At 44.8% G+C, this 17360-nt stretch overlaps 1 protein-coding gene across 7 annotated transcripts in view; it reads left to right on the forward strand.

Moving 5' to 3' along the window:
- LOC308580070 (cholesterol transporter ABCA5-like) overlaps positions 1–17360 on the forward strand; it is a 60452-nt gene that overhangs the window by 39659 nt on the left and 3433 nt on the right. For all 7 annotated transcript variants that reach the window (XM_081181233.1, XM_081181236.1, XM_081181234.1 and 4 more), the window contains 11 exons: positions 8095–8186; positions 9681–9804; positions 10225–10342; positions 10449–10540; positions 11482–11657; positions 12273–12348; positions 14058–14152; positions 14943–15062; positions 15206–15355; positions 16090–16169; positions 16985–17040. In XM_081181233.1, coding sequence (XP_081037359.1) covers positions 8095–8186; positions 9681–9804; positions 10225–10342; positions 10449–10540; positions 11482–11657; positions 12273–12348; positions 14058–14152; positions 14943–15062; positions 15206–15355; positions 16090–16169; positions 16985–17040 — 1179 coding nt within the window. The remainder of the gene's footprint in view (positions 1–8094; positions 8187–9680; positions 9805–10224; positions 10343–10448; positions 10541–11481; positions 11658–12272; positions 12349–14057; positions 14153–14942; positions 15063–15205; positions 15356–16089; positions 16170–16984; positions 17041–17360) is intronic.

Genomic DNA, 17360 nt, shown 5'->3' on the forward strand with positions numbered 1-17360 from the left:
CTTTCAGCTTCGTTTCCAATCGTATGTTTCCAATTATAATTCCAAGCTGAAGCAACCAGCACGCGCTGATTGGAATTGGCGTCAGGAAGATCTGACTTCACCGAGGGCCTGTGCCAAGTGTTCAGCACCCCCATCACTCGTTTCAGGGGGTGCATTGTGAACACCGCTGGCAGGACAGTTCTCCTCCACATCCTGGAGGAGTTCAGGAAGGCTGCATACTTCCCATAGCAGTCCCTTAGTACCTCGTATGGGTCAGAGAGATGTTATTGTCGGCCATCTTCCAACGCGCCACCTGGTGGCCCCCTTTCAATTAGAGGGCATGTGGTGTTTGTTCCAGACAATCCTGGAAGTCAGTGTGCTGTGCCCATAGATTACTTGGGTTTTTGTAAGATCCCAGTTGAACTATTGCAATGCTTTATAAAGTGGGATTTCTTGAAAAAGCATTCAGAAATTTGGACTAGTGTAAACTGTGGCAGATTATTGACTGGAATTCACCACAGGGAACATATTACCAGAATGCTGAATGATTTTCTTAAGACTTCCATTCAGTTTCTGGGTACCATTCAAAGTGTTAGTTTTAACTTTCAGTGGTGAGTCTAGAACTTTAAATGGCCAACTTCTCTTATGTGAGAGTTCTATAATTTAAGAGCTTCATCTGAGGTCCTACTTTGAGTGCCTCTGTCTTTGGAACTTAGGCAAGTGCCTGCAGAAGAGAATTGGCACCCCAATTATGTAGTTTCTTTTCTACACTGCAGTCGAACGCATTGTTATCTTTTAAAGTCTTGTGTGTCTGTCCTGACTGCCCATGCTTTACTATAGCTCTTGATATTTATTATCTGGTCTTTACTTGGTTTCTTAATTGTCCAGTTTTAATTCTGATTTTATGAGAAAAAAATTTTTTTACATAAATAATTTAATCTACAGGTGGGTCCAGAAAGTGCAATGACAGAGTGAAAGATGTTCTATCAGAATAATTTTACTTTTACGGTGTTTTCCTAAGTACCCCTAGCATTTTCCATGCCTATAAAATTGAATGAAAAAGTCAGATTGCCCAGAATATTTATGCCACATTCTATATCACTTGACTATCATTCAGATTGATACTATTTAAAAGTAGGAGGTGGTATCCAACCAAGTTCTACTAAGAGCAGATCCGTTAAAATGAATGTGCCCAAGTTAGTCATGTCCAGCAATTTCAAGGGGTCTCTTCTGAGTAAGTCTCTTCTGAGTAAACTGGAGACATCCCAGTGAATTATTCCACTTGTGAACTTGTCTTCAGACTTGGAAAAAGGGAGGGAAGAACTTCACGAGAGTGGTTGGTAGCAACAAAACCAAAAACTTCACTCCTCCATTCTTCGTAAAAATGTGACCAACTGCACCACCTTTTCAAATAACAATTAGGATGCTATCCTTCATTTTGGGCAGTGTATGTCAGGGAACTGCCATCAGAGCATCAGGTGGTGGAGGGACTCAGGCAGGATGAAAGAGACTCAACTGCTGAAGCAGGGACCAGCAGGGGGAGGAGTGGGTCTCTGAGGGAATGCGAGCAGGAGGGAGGGCTCAGGGAGGCTTCCAGCGAGAACAGTGGCGAGGTATCGGAGTCTCCCATAGGGAGACCCATACCTCGCAGGAAACTGTCACGCCGTGAGTCCAGGAGACGCGTTTCCGTTAAGGAACTTCTTTGTTGGAAACGCTTCCGCAGACAGCCACTGTCGGACTCTACTAGTGACTAGAGCAGACATGTCTGAGGAGCTCCGTCACACACGGAGGTTTGTGGGGGCGCACAAACTCTGAGGGAGCACGTTTTCACGCACAAGCAGCTAATCAAACCCTCACAGCAGTCCGACAGTCTTTGTACGCTGCCTGTGCAAGAGAAGGCATCATGAGCGAACCAACCGGAACCGGAGGAGCAGGGGCTGGAGCTGGTCCAAGCTTGGAAGATAGATACCGAGCGTTGGAGGTTCAACTGGCCCTGCAGACGGCGAGGCTGGAGGAGAGAAGGGCTCAGGATGCAGACAAGAAGGGGAGAGCCACTCAATTCCCCAGAAAGGTACCAGGATTGGTGCAGAAATTTGGGGGGGACCCCAAGGACTACCATGCTTTTAGGACAGAGATGCAATATGCCCTTAATGTGCAGTTCGATGAGTTCCCTGATGAGGAATCGCGAGTTGCTTTTGTAATTGGGCATCTTGAGAAAGGGGCTAGAGACTGGGTGCGACCCCTAATGGCAACGCACAATGACATACTAAAGGACACAATGAAGTTCTTTCGTGCAATGGATATCATGTTTTCCAGCGATATTGAGGAAGGGGTGGTGCGCAGACAGCTAATGGCTTGTAAGCAGGGGAGTCGATCTGTCCGTGAATATTGGACTGAGTTTACCATGCTGATTCACAGACTGAGTTGGGATTTATCGGCGGCACCCGTTCAAATGCTATTTGAAGAAGGTCTTTCTTCGGGGGTGAAAGACGAGCTGGCACGGAGCCCCAGGGCGGAGTCTATGGATCAGCTGACCAAATCTGCGCTGACCATAGGAGCGCGGCAGGAGGCAAGAGCCTTGGAGAGGCGGGAAGGGAGAGGGGAACGTTGGAAGGAGTTCCGCATTCCAGACATTCCTGAGCCAGCTTTCCCGCCGGCAGAGCCGATGGAAATCGGAACAGCGCGCGCGCGCGCATTTTCAAAAACCAGCGAGGGAGCTAAGAAGGAGGGAAAGGGCCCCCGGAAATGCTATCTCTGCCAACAGCCAGGCCACTTTGCCAGAGTCTGCCCCCAGAGGAAGGAATGGCAAGGGATGGTGGGAGCTGTTGAGGGGGGAGAAGAAGGGGGAGCGGAGCAGGTAAAAGCCAACGCCTGGTTGCCACAATTGGGGCACTGCAGCCAGGCCAAAGAGCAGTGAAAGTGCCCGTGCCAGAAGCTCCTCGACCTGCTCTAGTGATTGAAGTGTCGCTAGAGCTGCAGAATGGGCACCCCCTAAAAATAAAGGCGCTATTGGACTCAGGCAGCTCCTGCAATTTTATGAGCAAGGAGTTTGCTGCTGAACACCAGATACAGACCATCCCTTTAAGCAACCCCCTGCAGGTGACCACGATTGATGGCAGGGAGTTGTTGGGAGGAGGAGTCCGCTTGCAGACTGTCCCAATGATAATGAGGGTGGCAAGGCACACAGAACTGATAGCGTTTAATGTGGCCACCCTGGGAGGCGCTCCCATTATTTTGGGAATGAGCTGGCTAGCTCTACATGATCCGCTGGTTGGCTGGCATCAAAGAGTGGTGTCCTTTGGTTCAGCACATTGCCTAGAACACTGCAAAGGGGAGAAGGGTTCAGTAGGGGCCCAAGCCACCCTAGCAGGGACTGAAGTAATGGGGAAGGTGAAGGTACCACCACAGTATGCAGATCTCAGCGACGTGTTCAGCGAGAAGGAAGCTGACCAACTACCACCTCATAGACCCTTTGATTGTCAGATCAATTTACTCCCTGGAGCACAGCTTCCCGTGGGCAAGTTGTATGCCATGTCAGACAGGGAAATGCAGGAGTTGCGAGGGTTCATTGACAAGAACCTGAAGAGAGGCTTCATCAGAGAGTCCAAAGCAGCAGGGGGGAGCCCAGTGTTCTTTGTGGACAAAAAAAATGCGGACAAGCCGAGACTTGTATGTGATTTTAGGCGGCTGAATGCAGTGACTGAACCGGTGGCGTTCCCTATGCCCAGAATTGATGATATTTTGACCATGGTGAGGAAGGGAAAGATTTTCACAAAGCTGGATCTAAGGGGGGCGTACAACCTGATACGCATAAGGAAAGGGGATGAATGGAAAACCACCATGTTTACCCCTTTGGGGGCGTTTGAATACCTCGTTATGCCATTTGGATTACAAGCAGGCTCCGCGTGTTTTCAATCTTTTATGAACCACGTGCTGGGCCCTTTGCTCTACAAGAATTGCGTTGCCTTTCTAGATGATGTGTTGGTGTATTCTGAGAATGAGGAGCAACATGTGAGAGACGTCAGAGAAGTGTTGAGCAGACTGCAAGCCAACAGGCTGTGGGTCAAACTGGAGAAGTGTCGGTTCCATACCAAGGAGGTGGAATTCCTGGGGTACCGCCTGTCAGACAAGGGATTGGCCATGGATCCCGGCAAGGTACAGGCAGTGCTGGAATGGAAAACACCCAAAACCAAGAAGGATGTGCAGAGGTTCCTAGGGTTTGGAAACTTTTATCGTAAGTTCATCCGCAACTTCGCCCATCTGACGGCGCCCATCACTGACTGTCTCAGCAGTAAGAAGAAGTTTGTATGGACGGCGGAGGCGGGGCGAGCGTTTGAGGAACTGAAAAGGGCCTTCGCCTCTGAAGAACAACTTCTGCATGTGGATTTACGAAAGAAGCTAAGGGTTGAAACAGACGCATCTGACAGAGCCATAGGGGCGGTGCTTCTTCTGCAGCCGGGGAAGGAGGAGTCGGAGTGGCGTCCGTGTGCCTTCTTCTCGCGGAAGCTGAACAAATCCGAGAGGAACTACACGGTGTACGACCGAGAACTGCTTGCTATTCATGAGGCGTTCCGGAGATGGAGGCATCTGCTAGTTGGTGCACAACATAAAGTGCAAGTGTGCACGGACCATAAAAATCTAGAGTACTGGAGAACGGCGCGAGTGCTCAACCAAAGGCAGTTGAGATGGGCCCAAGAGTTCTCCAAATTTAACTTTGAGATTTGTTATGTGCCAGGCCCAGAGAATGTTAGGGCGGACGCTCTCTCACGCAAGCCTGAATATTTGGAGGGGGAGGGAGCACCCGAAGAAACCCATATCATTCCAGAGGACCGCTGGGTGTGTGGGGCGACTTTGGTGGGGCAAAGGGAATTGGTAGAGGGTACGGTGCAGGATGCATACGCCCAGGGGAAACTCAGGGATCTCAGAGGGGAGGAAGACAAACCCGGTGGTTTTGAGGAGAGAAATGGGGCATTGTATTATAAGGGAGCGTTATATATACCGGAAGGGGAATTGAGGGAGAAAGTACTCAAGCAGCTGCACGATAGCCCCACAGCAGGGCACTTTGGGCAACACAAAACCATGTGGCTGGTTACCAGGGAATTTTGGTGGCCCAAGGTCAGGGAAGATGTGCGGGAGTATGTGAGAGGGTGTGAACAATGCCAAAGAGCCAAGGGGGAGAGGCAGGCGCCGGCTGGTTTATTAGAACCACTGCCCACACCTGAGAGACCGTGGGAAGCAGTGGCAATAGATTTCATGACTGATCTGCCAAGGTCTAGAGGGAAAACAGCCATCATGGTTGTAGTAGACCTGTTAACTAAAATGGCCCACTTCATAGCCTGCTCACATGCGGTTACAGCAGAAGAAACCGCCAAATTGTTTGTAGAGAATGTGTTTAGGTTGCATGGCGCCCCCTTGAGGGTGGTTTCAGACCGAGGGAAACAATTTACTTCCAGGTTCTGGAGGAAGCTCATGAGCTTACTGCATGTAGAGGTTAATTTCTCGACGGCCCGTCATCCTGAAACCAACGGGCAGGCGGAAAGAGCAAATGGGGTTCTCCAACAATATTTGAGGTGTTATGTTAATGACAGAGAGAATGATTGGGTGGAGAAGCTGGCGTTGGCAGAATTTGCCTACAACAATGCAGAGAACGTGTCCACGGGGATGAGCCCCTTTTTGGCTAATCACGGGTGCCATCCCAGAGCCTTCCCAGGGGGGGAGGGGGAGAACTGGAGCGTTCCAGCTGCAGAACAGTTCGTGGAAGAAATGGAAGCGATCCATCGCCAGCTCCAACTCAACTTAAACAGGGCTAAGGAGGAATATAAGAGGCAAGCAGACAAAAACAGAAGGGAAGGTGAAAGCATCAGGGTGGGGGACCAGGTGTGGCTGTCAACCCAAGGGTTGCCATTCAAAGGAGGTTGTAAGAAATTAAGACCCAAAAGGCTGGGTCCGTTTGAAGTCATACAGCAGGTCAATCCAGTGGCTTTCAGGCTCCGGTTACCGAACCACATGAAGCTGCACCCAGTTTTTCACAGGTCGTTGCTGTCACCGTATAGAGGAGACAGTGAGGGGAGGGTCACTAGGGGACCAGCAATGGAGGAGAAGGAACACAGCTACCATGTAGCGGAGATCCTCGATTCCAGGTGGAAGGGAGATCAAGTAGAGTATTTGGTAATGTGGGAAGGGGAACCGGAGTCGGAAAACACCTGGGTTAGGGCAGAGGATGTCAATGACGAGGTTTTAATAGAGACTTTTCATCAGAGGTTCCCACGTAAACCTCAGCCTGTAGCGAGGTTCCGAAGGGAATACTTTGCCACCACCGACGAGGAAGAGGAGTTGGAGGGGTTCCCAGATTCTGAAGAGGAGGAGGATTCAGCTGGCCAGGACGACGATCGATGGAGAGAATTGTTCGAGACGTCAGAAGATGAGGAAGATTCGTTTCGGGGTTTTAGCCCTTCACCTCCCAGGGGGGAGGAATTGGGAGGGGGTGAGGGGGGCCCTGGAGGGGAGGTGGATGTCAGGGAACTGCCATCAGAGCATCAGGTGGTGGAGGGACTCAGGCAGGATGAAAGAGACTCAACTGCTGAAGCAGGGACCAGCAGGGGGAGGAGTGGGTCTCTGAGGGAATGCGAGCAGGAGGGAGGGCTCAGGGAGGCTTCCAGCGAGAACAGTGGCGAGGTATCGGAGTCTCCCATAGGGAGACCCATACCTCGCAGGAAACTGTCACGCCGTGAGTCCAGGAGACGCGTTTCCGTTAAGGAACTTCTTTGTTGGAAACGCTTCCGCAGACAGCCACTGTCGGACTCTACTAGTGACTAGAGCAGACATGTCTGAGGAGCTCCGTCACACACGGAGGTTTGTGGGGGCGCACAAACTCTGAGGGAGCACGTTTTCACGCACAAGCAGCTAATCAAACCCTCACAGTGTAATTCAGAAAGATTATTTCACGCTTAAGGCTGCTGCTTGAAAAATCAACCCAAGGGTTCAGAGGTCTCACCTGAGGGCTCATACTTAGGAATGATTGGACGTTTATTGGTGCAACAGGCCTTGTTTCCAGTGCCAACATAAGAGCAGCCATTTTGCCTGAACCTGCCACCACTGTGGCATGTAAGTGCTGCTCAAAACGGTATTTAGAAGGGATAGGGTGAGACAAACCTACTTATTTCTTAAATAAAACAATAGTATTTATTTTATTGATCTTTGATCAAAACATTTGAAGGTCACCTTTTAGAACTTGGTCCTTTTAGGCTGCTTAAACAAATCAGCCTACAGATGTATGCAGAAAAAAAGACGAGTGTTACATGGAGTGTAACACTCTCCTGCAATCTATAATTTTAGGTGGTATACCCACCATGTCTTCAAAGGGCATTTGAAGCACATTCTTTCCCTCACAGAATTTTGGGCATTGTAGTTTACTGCTCACAGAGTTACAATTCCCAGCTACCTTTAACAAACCACAGTGCCTCGAATTCGGGGGGGGGGGGTGTGCTTCAAATGTGCTTTATATGTTTAGTGTGTACCACAGCTTTACAATTACACTGTAGAACGGGAGGAGTGTTAATAAATGTTCAGATCCTGAAGTTCAGTTGAAACCCAGAGAAAGACATGTAAGAGTACTGTGGGAGACCTCAGATCAGGAAATATATCTAGTTGTTTTGGACTAGTCTCGATGAGCCCCAGCCAGCATAACCAATAGTCAGGAATGAAATGAATTGTAGTACAAAACAAGCATTCCGTGAATGATGAAGAAAATCAGAAACCTCTTTCATGACGGGGAAACGTTCAAGAGATTAAGAGAACAGATTTCAGCAGATTACAATTGGGAAGACTGTGATTTCCAGATTGAACATTTTTTAAAATAGAACTAAAAAAAAATCAAATCACCACAGAGCCTGCAACCTTATCATAAAGGTTTGCACTAAATGTGTCTGCCTGCCAGTGCCATAGTCTCATAACCATACACAATACCATGGATTATAAATATAGGAGTACAGCAATTGGCATGCCCCATTCTATACATTCATGTTTAAGTTTCAGTAAACATGCAGTTACAAATGCAAATCAGCACAGGACCAAAGCTGTTTCAATTAATATACTTTTTTCCTTTCTTCAATTTAGCCTTATTTGCAATGTGTAATTTGGCTCTTCCTTCTACGATATCTTGAGGTGAAGTGTGGAGGCAAATCGTTGAGAGAGGACCCATTTTTCAGGTTTGTTTGTCTTTGAAGTAGCAGTATTCAGAACAGTGTGCACCAACCAAAAGAATCAGCACAGATCGATGTGGAGGCTGAGATCCAAACCTGATTTCAGGATGATATTATTAATGGTATTCGTATTAGTATTAGTATTATTTGCACTTATTAGCCACTTTTCTTACAAAATAGTTCAAAGATTAAAATCAATATAAAACCAAAGCAGAAAAAACCCCATTCATGCGTATTAAAAGCCCATTCATTTCTCCACTCATTTCACATGCGCCTTGGATGTGCCTCCTCATGTGAGGAGAGGAAGTCCTTAAAGTATTGAGCCACATAAGGCCGAAAGCTTGATAGGCCCAAAACCAGCACTTTGAATTGAGCCCAGAAGCTAATTGGTAGCCAGTGTCATCATCATGCCAGAATTTTTATATGCTTGGAGTGACTTGCTCCCATTCATCTCCCATTGGCCAACAAATTCTTCACCAGCTGCAATTTCGGAACTGTCTTCAAAGGCAGCCCCCTCCCTATATAATGCATTGCAGTGACCTAACCTAGAGGTTACCAATGTAAACATCAGAATTTAGGCTGTCCCAGTCCTGATAGGGCACAGCTGGGCCAGCAGCCAAAGCAGATAGATAGCACTTGGTGCCACTGAGGCCCCTTGAGCTTCAAGCAACAATAATGGTTACCAGAAGCTATGTAGCAGCTCCTTCAGAGGGAGTGTAACCCCATCCAGAGAAGACCACATCCTCTTCATCTGGTCTAACATATAACCCTAGCAGTCATGTCTGGATTAGGTTCCAGTTTATTGACACTCATCCAGTCTATTACAGAGGTAAGACATCAGTGCAGCACATTCATTGCTATGCCTGCAGATGTAAAGGAGTAGGGCTGGGTGTCACCAGCGTATTGCTCACGGTGTACTGCAAAACTCCTGGTGACCCCACTCAGTGGTTTCATGTTGGTGTTAAGCAGCACGGGGGAATAAAACTGAACCTTGCAGAACCCCACACTGAAGGCTCCATGGAGCTGGACAGTTGACTCCCCAAGCACCATCCTTGGCTGTTGCTCCTCTTCAAGCCAGTACTAGATGACTCACAGAATCTGCGAGGGACTGTGCTCACTGCCAGTTCTGCTGCAGTGATGCTTCGGATAGGGACATATCAGCAGGGTTGCATGTATGGAACTTTCCATATTATGGACTGGCCTGTTGAGCTGATGGCATTACAGTGGTACCTCCGGTTGCAGACTGGATCTGTTCCGGGGGTCCGGCCAGATCCCGAGGTTTTGCAACCAGACAACCGCTTGTGTGTATGTGGCGATAGACCACTTCTGCGCATGTGCGAACAGCAAAACCCAGTAAAATACTTCTGGGTTTGCCACTTTCGTGTCCCGAAATTTACGTAACCAGAGGATTACGTAAACGGAGGTACTACTGTATTTCTGTGAGTGCTGTGTATCCAGAGGTCCCATGAGCAGAGTTTAAACCTATTTCCCTACCTTCAGAACTCCCGTGAAAGTGAAGCCCTGGAAGTTCCCAGATGTGCCACATAATGAAGATGAGGATGAAGATGTTATGGCTGAGAGGTTGAGGGTTAAGGAGATGACAACCTGCCAGAGCTGTGAGGAGGTAAGTCTTTCCCTTCAGTGAAAAATCATACTCCCTAGTTTGCACCCAATGATGTGCTAAGATTTAGGGAAGCTGGAAGTCTTTCTCCTGGCAGCACAGGAGGAAGACAGGTGAGTGAGGAGCAGATGAGTCTGAGGCTTCTGCTTAACCTCAGGCTCACATGTGTGCGCCTTAGGCTCATGTGTTCCTGCACATCACATTTAACCAGGGTTTGCTAATCCTCACTTCAGTGGGCTAATTCACCCCGATATTGTTTTCTGCTGATTTCGGTGTTGGTGATGTAAAGAACAGAAATTAAATTAGACACAGCACGCACTTGGGGGGGGGATGGAGCTCAGTGCTCGGATGGATTATTTTTTTAAAAAATTGCATTATATAATCTCATTCAGTATTCAACTCTATCATCTTTTGTTTTATTAGAAACCAGCAGTTTTGGTCAGTAATTTGCATAAAGAGTACGATGAAAAGAAAGATTTTCTTCTTGGAAGGAAAATAAAGAAAGTGGCAACAAACCATGTCTCTCTTTGCGTAAAAAAAGGTTTGAGTTAAATTGTTTACTACGGAATCAATACTCTTTTTTTTTAGAAAATACAACACACCCTCTTGTGAGGCACAACTGCAGGTGCTCTTTCTTTTTATTTCAGGGGAGATTCTGGGACTGTTGGGCCCCAATGGAGCTGGGAAGAGCACACTCATTAATATATTGGTGGGAGAAGTCGAACCAACTTCAGGCCAGGTATTCAAATGCAACCTAACCTGTTTGCTCACTCTTCCTTCTGAGTTTTATTGTGTTCACCATTACAGGAGTTCTCTTTTAATTAAAAAGTTTCATAGCTCAGGCACTGGTCCCTCTTTCTAGATTGAAGAAACTGATATCTCATACCGAATCTACATACAGTTTACGGTTTGATTTCAGAATGAATTGTCCATGCAGCACTCTGCTCACGCCACACCCTGCATTGAGTCGCTTAAGAGCAGTAGCTCCAACGCCAGTCTTCCTACTGCCACAACAGCAGTGTGGCTCACTAGGAAGCGTGATCTGACACGCCAGCCAGCCAGAACAAAAAGCGTACAGAAAAAGAGAGAGAGAGATTGTGGTGGGTTGACAAAGGAAGAAGGGGGATTGTCAGAGAGCATGGGGTGTGTGAAGTGTCCCTTTTCTTCAGAAGCTCAGTGTGCTGATGCTGGTACAGCTGTTGGTTTTCATTTGCGCTGAAAAGGGCCATACAAAACTGAAATGGTTGAGCTGAACAAAACAGCGTTACGAGTTACAAACAGACTCACCCTCATCTCGATTCTGGCAGCACTCCAGTAGAAACTAAAGATAGGAAAAATGGGTTCCCCTCACGCATATAACACTTTATAAAGTTAGAAATAGGCTCGTAGGAGGGTTGGAACTTGCCCAGCTTCCATAGGATTATCATGTATCAGTAAGGTGAAAACTCTTCAGATAGTATTTCTTGCCATTATTTTAATTTAGCTCTTCCTATCATTCAGTATTTCCTTGCAAACTTTATGTAGGAATTTTAAAACCATAGACTCTGTAGTTTATTTTTATGTATGCCATGTTGGAATGCTAATTACTAATTGGTATAGAAATGTTTTAAACAAATACATTAACAATAATAATGATAACAACAAGGTGAAAATGTTAACTAAGGATTGGTATATCCACAGGTGCTGATGGGAGATTATTCCTTAGGTGAGAATAATGAGGATAGCTCCATGAGATTTGTGGGATACTGTCCTCAGACAAACCCCCTCTGGCCTGATATTACATTGCAGGAGCATTTTGAAATTTATGGTGCTATCAAAGGAATGAATGAAAATGACATGAATGAAGTCATAAAATGGTAAATATTTTATTTTGAACACTTGTTGTACAGTAGTCTATCTCCCCCTCCCCGTCCTTCGGTATGGGTATCTTACTTAATTGCAAAGTATAAAAGCTTTAATTGATGGTGATCAAATTGTACTTGTAAAACTTAGCATGTCCCTTTAAAATGCAGCTTTCAAGTATTAAAGTAGTACATACAATATTTAACAGAAGTGTTTCATTTACACTTGACAAATGGATCAAAAGGGAGATAAACCCAGAAAGAAACAAGATTTAGGAACCTCTGAGTAGTGCTTATAAGTAGCAAATACATACCAGGAACTGCTCTAAGTTTTAAGATACTGGACAGTTCACAGGGGGGTGGGGTGGCAGGGGAAAAGGATTCTCTGAGAGCTGCTAAATCCATCTTCCATGCCCTTCTTTCTTTATTGGACAGTTTTCACCAGGCACTGTTTGTTTTACTACTTTTGTCCAGGTAAATCACATAAATCTCACTAGCACACTGAAAAAGATATAATGAGCGTATAATGAATTTATTGATGTTCTCTCATGTAGGCTTTTTAGAATGCTTAATACTGTAGTGACACCCCTTTCTAGACTACAAAAATGTTGGCCATGTGGTTTTCTGCAGCGTTTCCAGTGCACTTGACTTCAAGGAACATCTTCAGAAAAGGACAAAGAAACTTGGAGCAGGAATCAAACGGAAGGTATTTTATTGCTTTAAAACGTTGCATTTCTAATTCAGGCTACATGGAATAAACGGGCATTTGACTATATGAGCACCCCCTGTTCAAACTGATGTAAACAAGCAGCCCTATGCCTTGATTCTTCTCAAACTCCATTCTCTGCCTGCCTCTTCCACAACAAGAATAAAACCTCACCTTGCAAGAAGCGGACATGGTAGCAAGTGGAGGAGAGCTCAACTGAGAATGAAAAATGCCTGTCTCCCTAGGTGATCATCCATCAGATGGGTAGATATTGACATCTATTGTCCAAAGGCAGAAAATGCAGAATTGAGGAAGTAGATTGCCTCTCAATGTACAGAACCTCCTGTCCATTCATGAGATTTTCATGTCATAGTGCCTCTCTCCCCCTCCCTCAACCCCGAGCCTTTTCAGTCACAGTACAGTGGTACCTTGGTTCTCAAACTTAATCCGTTCCGGAAGCCTGTTCCAAAACCAAACCGTTCCAAAACCAAGGCGTGCTTTCCCATAGAAAGTAATGCAAAATGAATTAATCCGTTCCAGACTTTTAAAAACAATCTCTAAAACAGCAATTTAACATGAATTTTACTGTCTAATGAGACCATTGATCCATAAAATGAAAGCAATAATCAATGTACTGTACTATAAAATCAATAAGACAGTATTGTAGATGATAAAATAAAATAAAAAAATTCTTTCCTGCACTGATGATAGTCATTGTTTGGATGGGAGGCTTTTATCTATTTCCGCAGTCACACAATCAATCAGTCAATCAATCAATCAATCAATCAATCAATCAATCAGTAGCTGAAATGGGTTCCACACAGTCACAAAAACAAATTAACCGAAAAAGCCTCAAAAACAAAAATGCAAAATAACTAGCAAAAACAAAAGCACCAGACTTAATCCATTCTGGAAGTCTGTTTGACTTCCAAAATGTTCGAATACCAATGCGCAGCTTCTGATTGGTGCAGGTGCCCTGGAAACAATAGCCGACAACCGCATTGGGCGTTTGGCTTCCAAAAATCGTTCGAAAACTGGAACACTTACTTCTGGGTTTTCAGAGTTTGTGAACCAAAGCGTTTGAGAACCAATACATTTGAAAACCAAGGTACCACTGTGTAGTGGTTGTTTGCTTTTTAGTTAACCTTCCTTCCATCTTCCTTTCTGTGAGTGGTGTGTCAGCTGCTGGCAATTTATGCTGGGTTTCTTGGTGGCATGCTTATCTATTTAATCTCCAGCATTTGCAATTCCACATGCACAGCAACGTTTTTCTCCCTTGCCAGCTTCCCCCCTCCAAAGTAAGCCTTTTTTCTCTGAGACTCTTTTCTCTTACTTTTCAGTGTCACTTGATTCCTCCTTTAAACAAGCAAACAAACCCAATCTGTCTTTCCTACTTTCTTCTTCTACTCTCCTCCCAGTGGCAGGCTGAATGGGTTGGAGCCCTCCTCTACCTACCACCAACTTCAGCTCCCCCAAAATGAGACTCTCCTCCCCCTCCCCATTTTGGGGGAAGAGGCAATAGACAGAAAGATTGCCATTGCACCCTCTGGCATTAAATCAAATGCTTGGAGATCCCCTTTGAGGGTTTCCAGGTGTTTGCACACTTTGAGGATTAAAGTCAATGTAGTTTCAGTGTGTAAGCATGTTTTCTTCATCTGTAGAGCACACGGCCATCAAATTAATCTTTCTTTCCTACCCTCTTGTTTTAGCTATGTTTTGCCTTAAGTATGCTTGGTAACCCTCGTATTACTCTACTAGATGAGCCATCTACTGGTATGGACCCCAAAGCAAAGCAACATATGTGGTGAGTAACACCAAACGACATGGAGAATGTGTTTTAGAATGGAATATCACAGCTTTTTATTTAGAATTACATCTCACCCCTTACTGCATCACTTTCAATGCAGCTAGCAAACCTGGAATAATCATCTGAAAAATCAGCACAGTGAACAAACATTGACAGCAGGAACATAATATAGTTGCAACACAAAATAACACTGATTCTATTATTATTATTATTATTATTATTATTATTATTATTATTATTGCTGCTGCTGCTGCTGCTGCTGCCTCCCCCCCCACCCCCAGAATGCCCAGGGTAATTTTGGACAAAGGAAAATGGACAAAGTAGGTAGCAGCTACCTTAGGGAACCTCAGCTACCTCTGCCACCTCAGAATCAGCAAAAAGTTGAGAAATATAGATATTGTGCTACCCACAGTAAACTCCAATCTCTTAAGAACCCTCCTGCTGATTATCAAGAACTTTCAACTCCACAGTACCAGAAAAGGGAGTTTTGTGCCATTTTTTCCACATACCCTAATGAAAGGATTTATCAGAGTATTGTGTAAATTGTAACCTATGGCCAGTGCGCTGGACCTACCTGTCATCCCTGGAGAATGGGCACAAAAATACTTGGATATGGAGAAACAATTGGGGTGTGAGAGAGATTTGTATCTGATTGCATCTCCAGCTGATGGAAAGTCCAGCAGATGACTTTATAACCATTATATGCTATTCCATAGAGGAATACTAAAAAAGTGAACCATTTGCAGCTTAGCCACTCCACTTTTCCACTGTTTATTACATCTGACAGGAAAGCAATTCGTGCAGCTTTTAAAAATAAAGAGAGAGCAGCCATTCTGACAACTCACTATATGGAAGAAGCAGAGGCTGTGTGTGATCGTGTTGCAATCTTGGTGTCTGGAAAATTAAGGTACCTCCTCTGCGTCTTTGGGATATCTTGAATAAAAGCATATTGGGCTTTTGCATTAAAATAATTTGAAGGGTTTTGACATTAAGTTCCCCTTTGTCTGCCTGCCTGCCTTTTCTTCCCCTTCCCCTCCCCTCCGCCCAAAGATGCATTGGTACAGTTCAACATCTCAAGAGTAAATTTGGCAGAGGATATTTCTTAGAAATGAAACTGAGACATGTGCCGCTTACAGAGAAGAAGGAGTACCTTCAGAGGGAGATTCTGCGCATCTTTCCAAATGGAAGTTACCAGGAAAGGTAAAAAAGCAAGTCGTGTAAGAGTTCTGGGTATTAAACTAAACAAAAAGAAGCTTGATTTCCCCCAACACCCCAAAGTGCACAACATGGGGAGGGAGGATGAAAAGCGAGGATTCACTGATCAGCTGGCAACACACCTGGCAACAGTGACACAGAACTTAGCCCACAGGTTGGTCACAACAAATGCCTGACTTCCAGCTGATCAGCTCTACAGCAGGTAGCCTTGGGAAGGGATCTCGGAAATAGATTAGAGTGGGAATTTCTCTCCTCTGGTCTTCTCCCGAGCCATAAATTGGGCCCTGATGCAGGTTTAGGCCAGTATTTACTTGCCTGTCCTCCTACTTACATTTGGACACTCATTATTGCAAATATTGCTTGTTACTGTAAATACAGTTAGGTGTTTGTTATAGACCCAAAGTAGACTGTGGTTGATGTGGCTGGAAGAAAAGTTTGCTTGGGTCCATGACAGGCAGCCAAGATCTGCTTGTTATGTTTGGTTTTCTCTTTGCAAATCACTTTGATTGGTAATTTTCTTTGTAGGACCCTCAACTGGCTATGTTAAAATAAGTTGATAGAACAGATAAAAGCTGCAGTCTGATCCAAAACGACAGCCTGTTCAGGCATATTACGACATTGTACGCTTCATTCCAGTAACATTACTTAAGCCACGGGTGGTTTTCATTTCTGCTTAGTTGTTGCTGAATGCGCTGATACCTGTTTTATCTTTGTTGCAGTTTTGAATCTATTTTGGCTTACAAAATCCCAAAGGAAGATGTCCACTCACTTGCATTATCGTTTTCTAAACTGGAGGAAGGTGAAGTAACAATTTACTAAGTAGAACCTCCATCTGATTCTCAATTTTCTATCCAAACCATCTGTTAACCTGAATTCATCTTAACCTGAATTCATCTTGTCAATCGCCACCCCCATCATCATGTCTCTCAGAATCACAGTTCTCTCTGTAAATAATATATTCCCTTATCCCAACCCCTGGTGAGTGGGTATGTTGCCTTCCTGATTTGCCTTCCTGAGACACATTGAAGTCTGTTAACTTTTAGAGCATTTAAAGAGGTACAGGATTTCCTCTTGATGCATTAACTTGTTGTCTCCTCACAGCCATACACTATGCTTGACTAGTGCTTGCATCCTTAAACATTAAAGTCTTCTGGAAGCTCCTAATGTGCAGAAGAGGTACCTTGGTTCTCAAACTTAATCCATTCTGGGAGTCTGTTAGACTCCTGAAACCGTTTGAAAACCGGAACACTTACTTCCGGGTTTGCAGTGTTTGGGAGCCGATTTGTTTGACAACTAAGCTGTTCAAGAACCAAGGTACCACTGTATACTGTACTGCAATGCATACAGTGGCTTTCCTGATCACTGGAATCTTAGGGAACAACAGGGTACATGTACCCTGATGTGTCTGTATATGTGGGAGCCAGAAACTGCTAAGAGCTTTAGGATGTGCACATCTTAATGCTTATGACATTCAGATTGATCAGTGTTTTCTATTTTTACTGATGTTGAGAGACAGGTTTCATTTTAAAATGCGTGTCCTTGTAAACAAGTAATTTTTGATGTATAATTGATTACTGTTGAGGAGTAAGGAGTTCTTTCTATCACTTTTAACAGCAAAACATGCGTTTGATGTTGAAGAGTACAGCTTCTCTCAAGCAACACTTGAACAGGTAATTTAAACAGACTTTTTCAAAAATATAATGCAGCGTTCCACAGAACATAGTTTCACGGCTTTCAAATTTATATTTGGTAAAATCGTTTGCTTCTGTAAGCTAGCTATATTTACAGAAAACATGGTCACAGAAAACATTCATACCTCTCATATCTGACGATGATTTTATTATAGCTTTCCAAGTTCACAAAAGTTTTGTAAATTAACATGACACATAATTTTTGGACCAAACCATGGCTTAGCACAAATGTGCAAATGTTTGGGTTCTGGGAGCAAATATCGTTGCCGCAACACTCCTGCTTCTTCTCTACTAACTAA

Source organism: Podarcis bocagei, assembly GCF_964188305.1.
Source record: "Podarcis bocagei genome assembly, chromosome: 2".
In the NCBI taxonomy this organism is placed as follows: domain Eukaryota; kingdom Metazoa; phylum Chordata; class Lepidosauria; order Squamata; family Lacertidae; genus Podarcis; species Podarcis bocagei.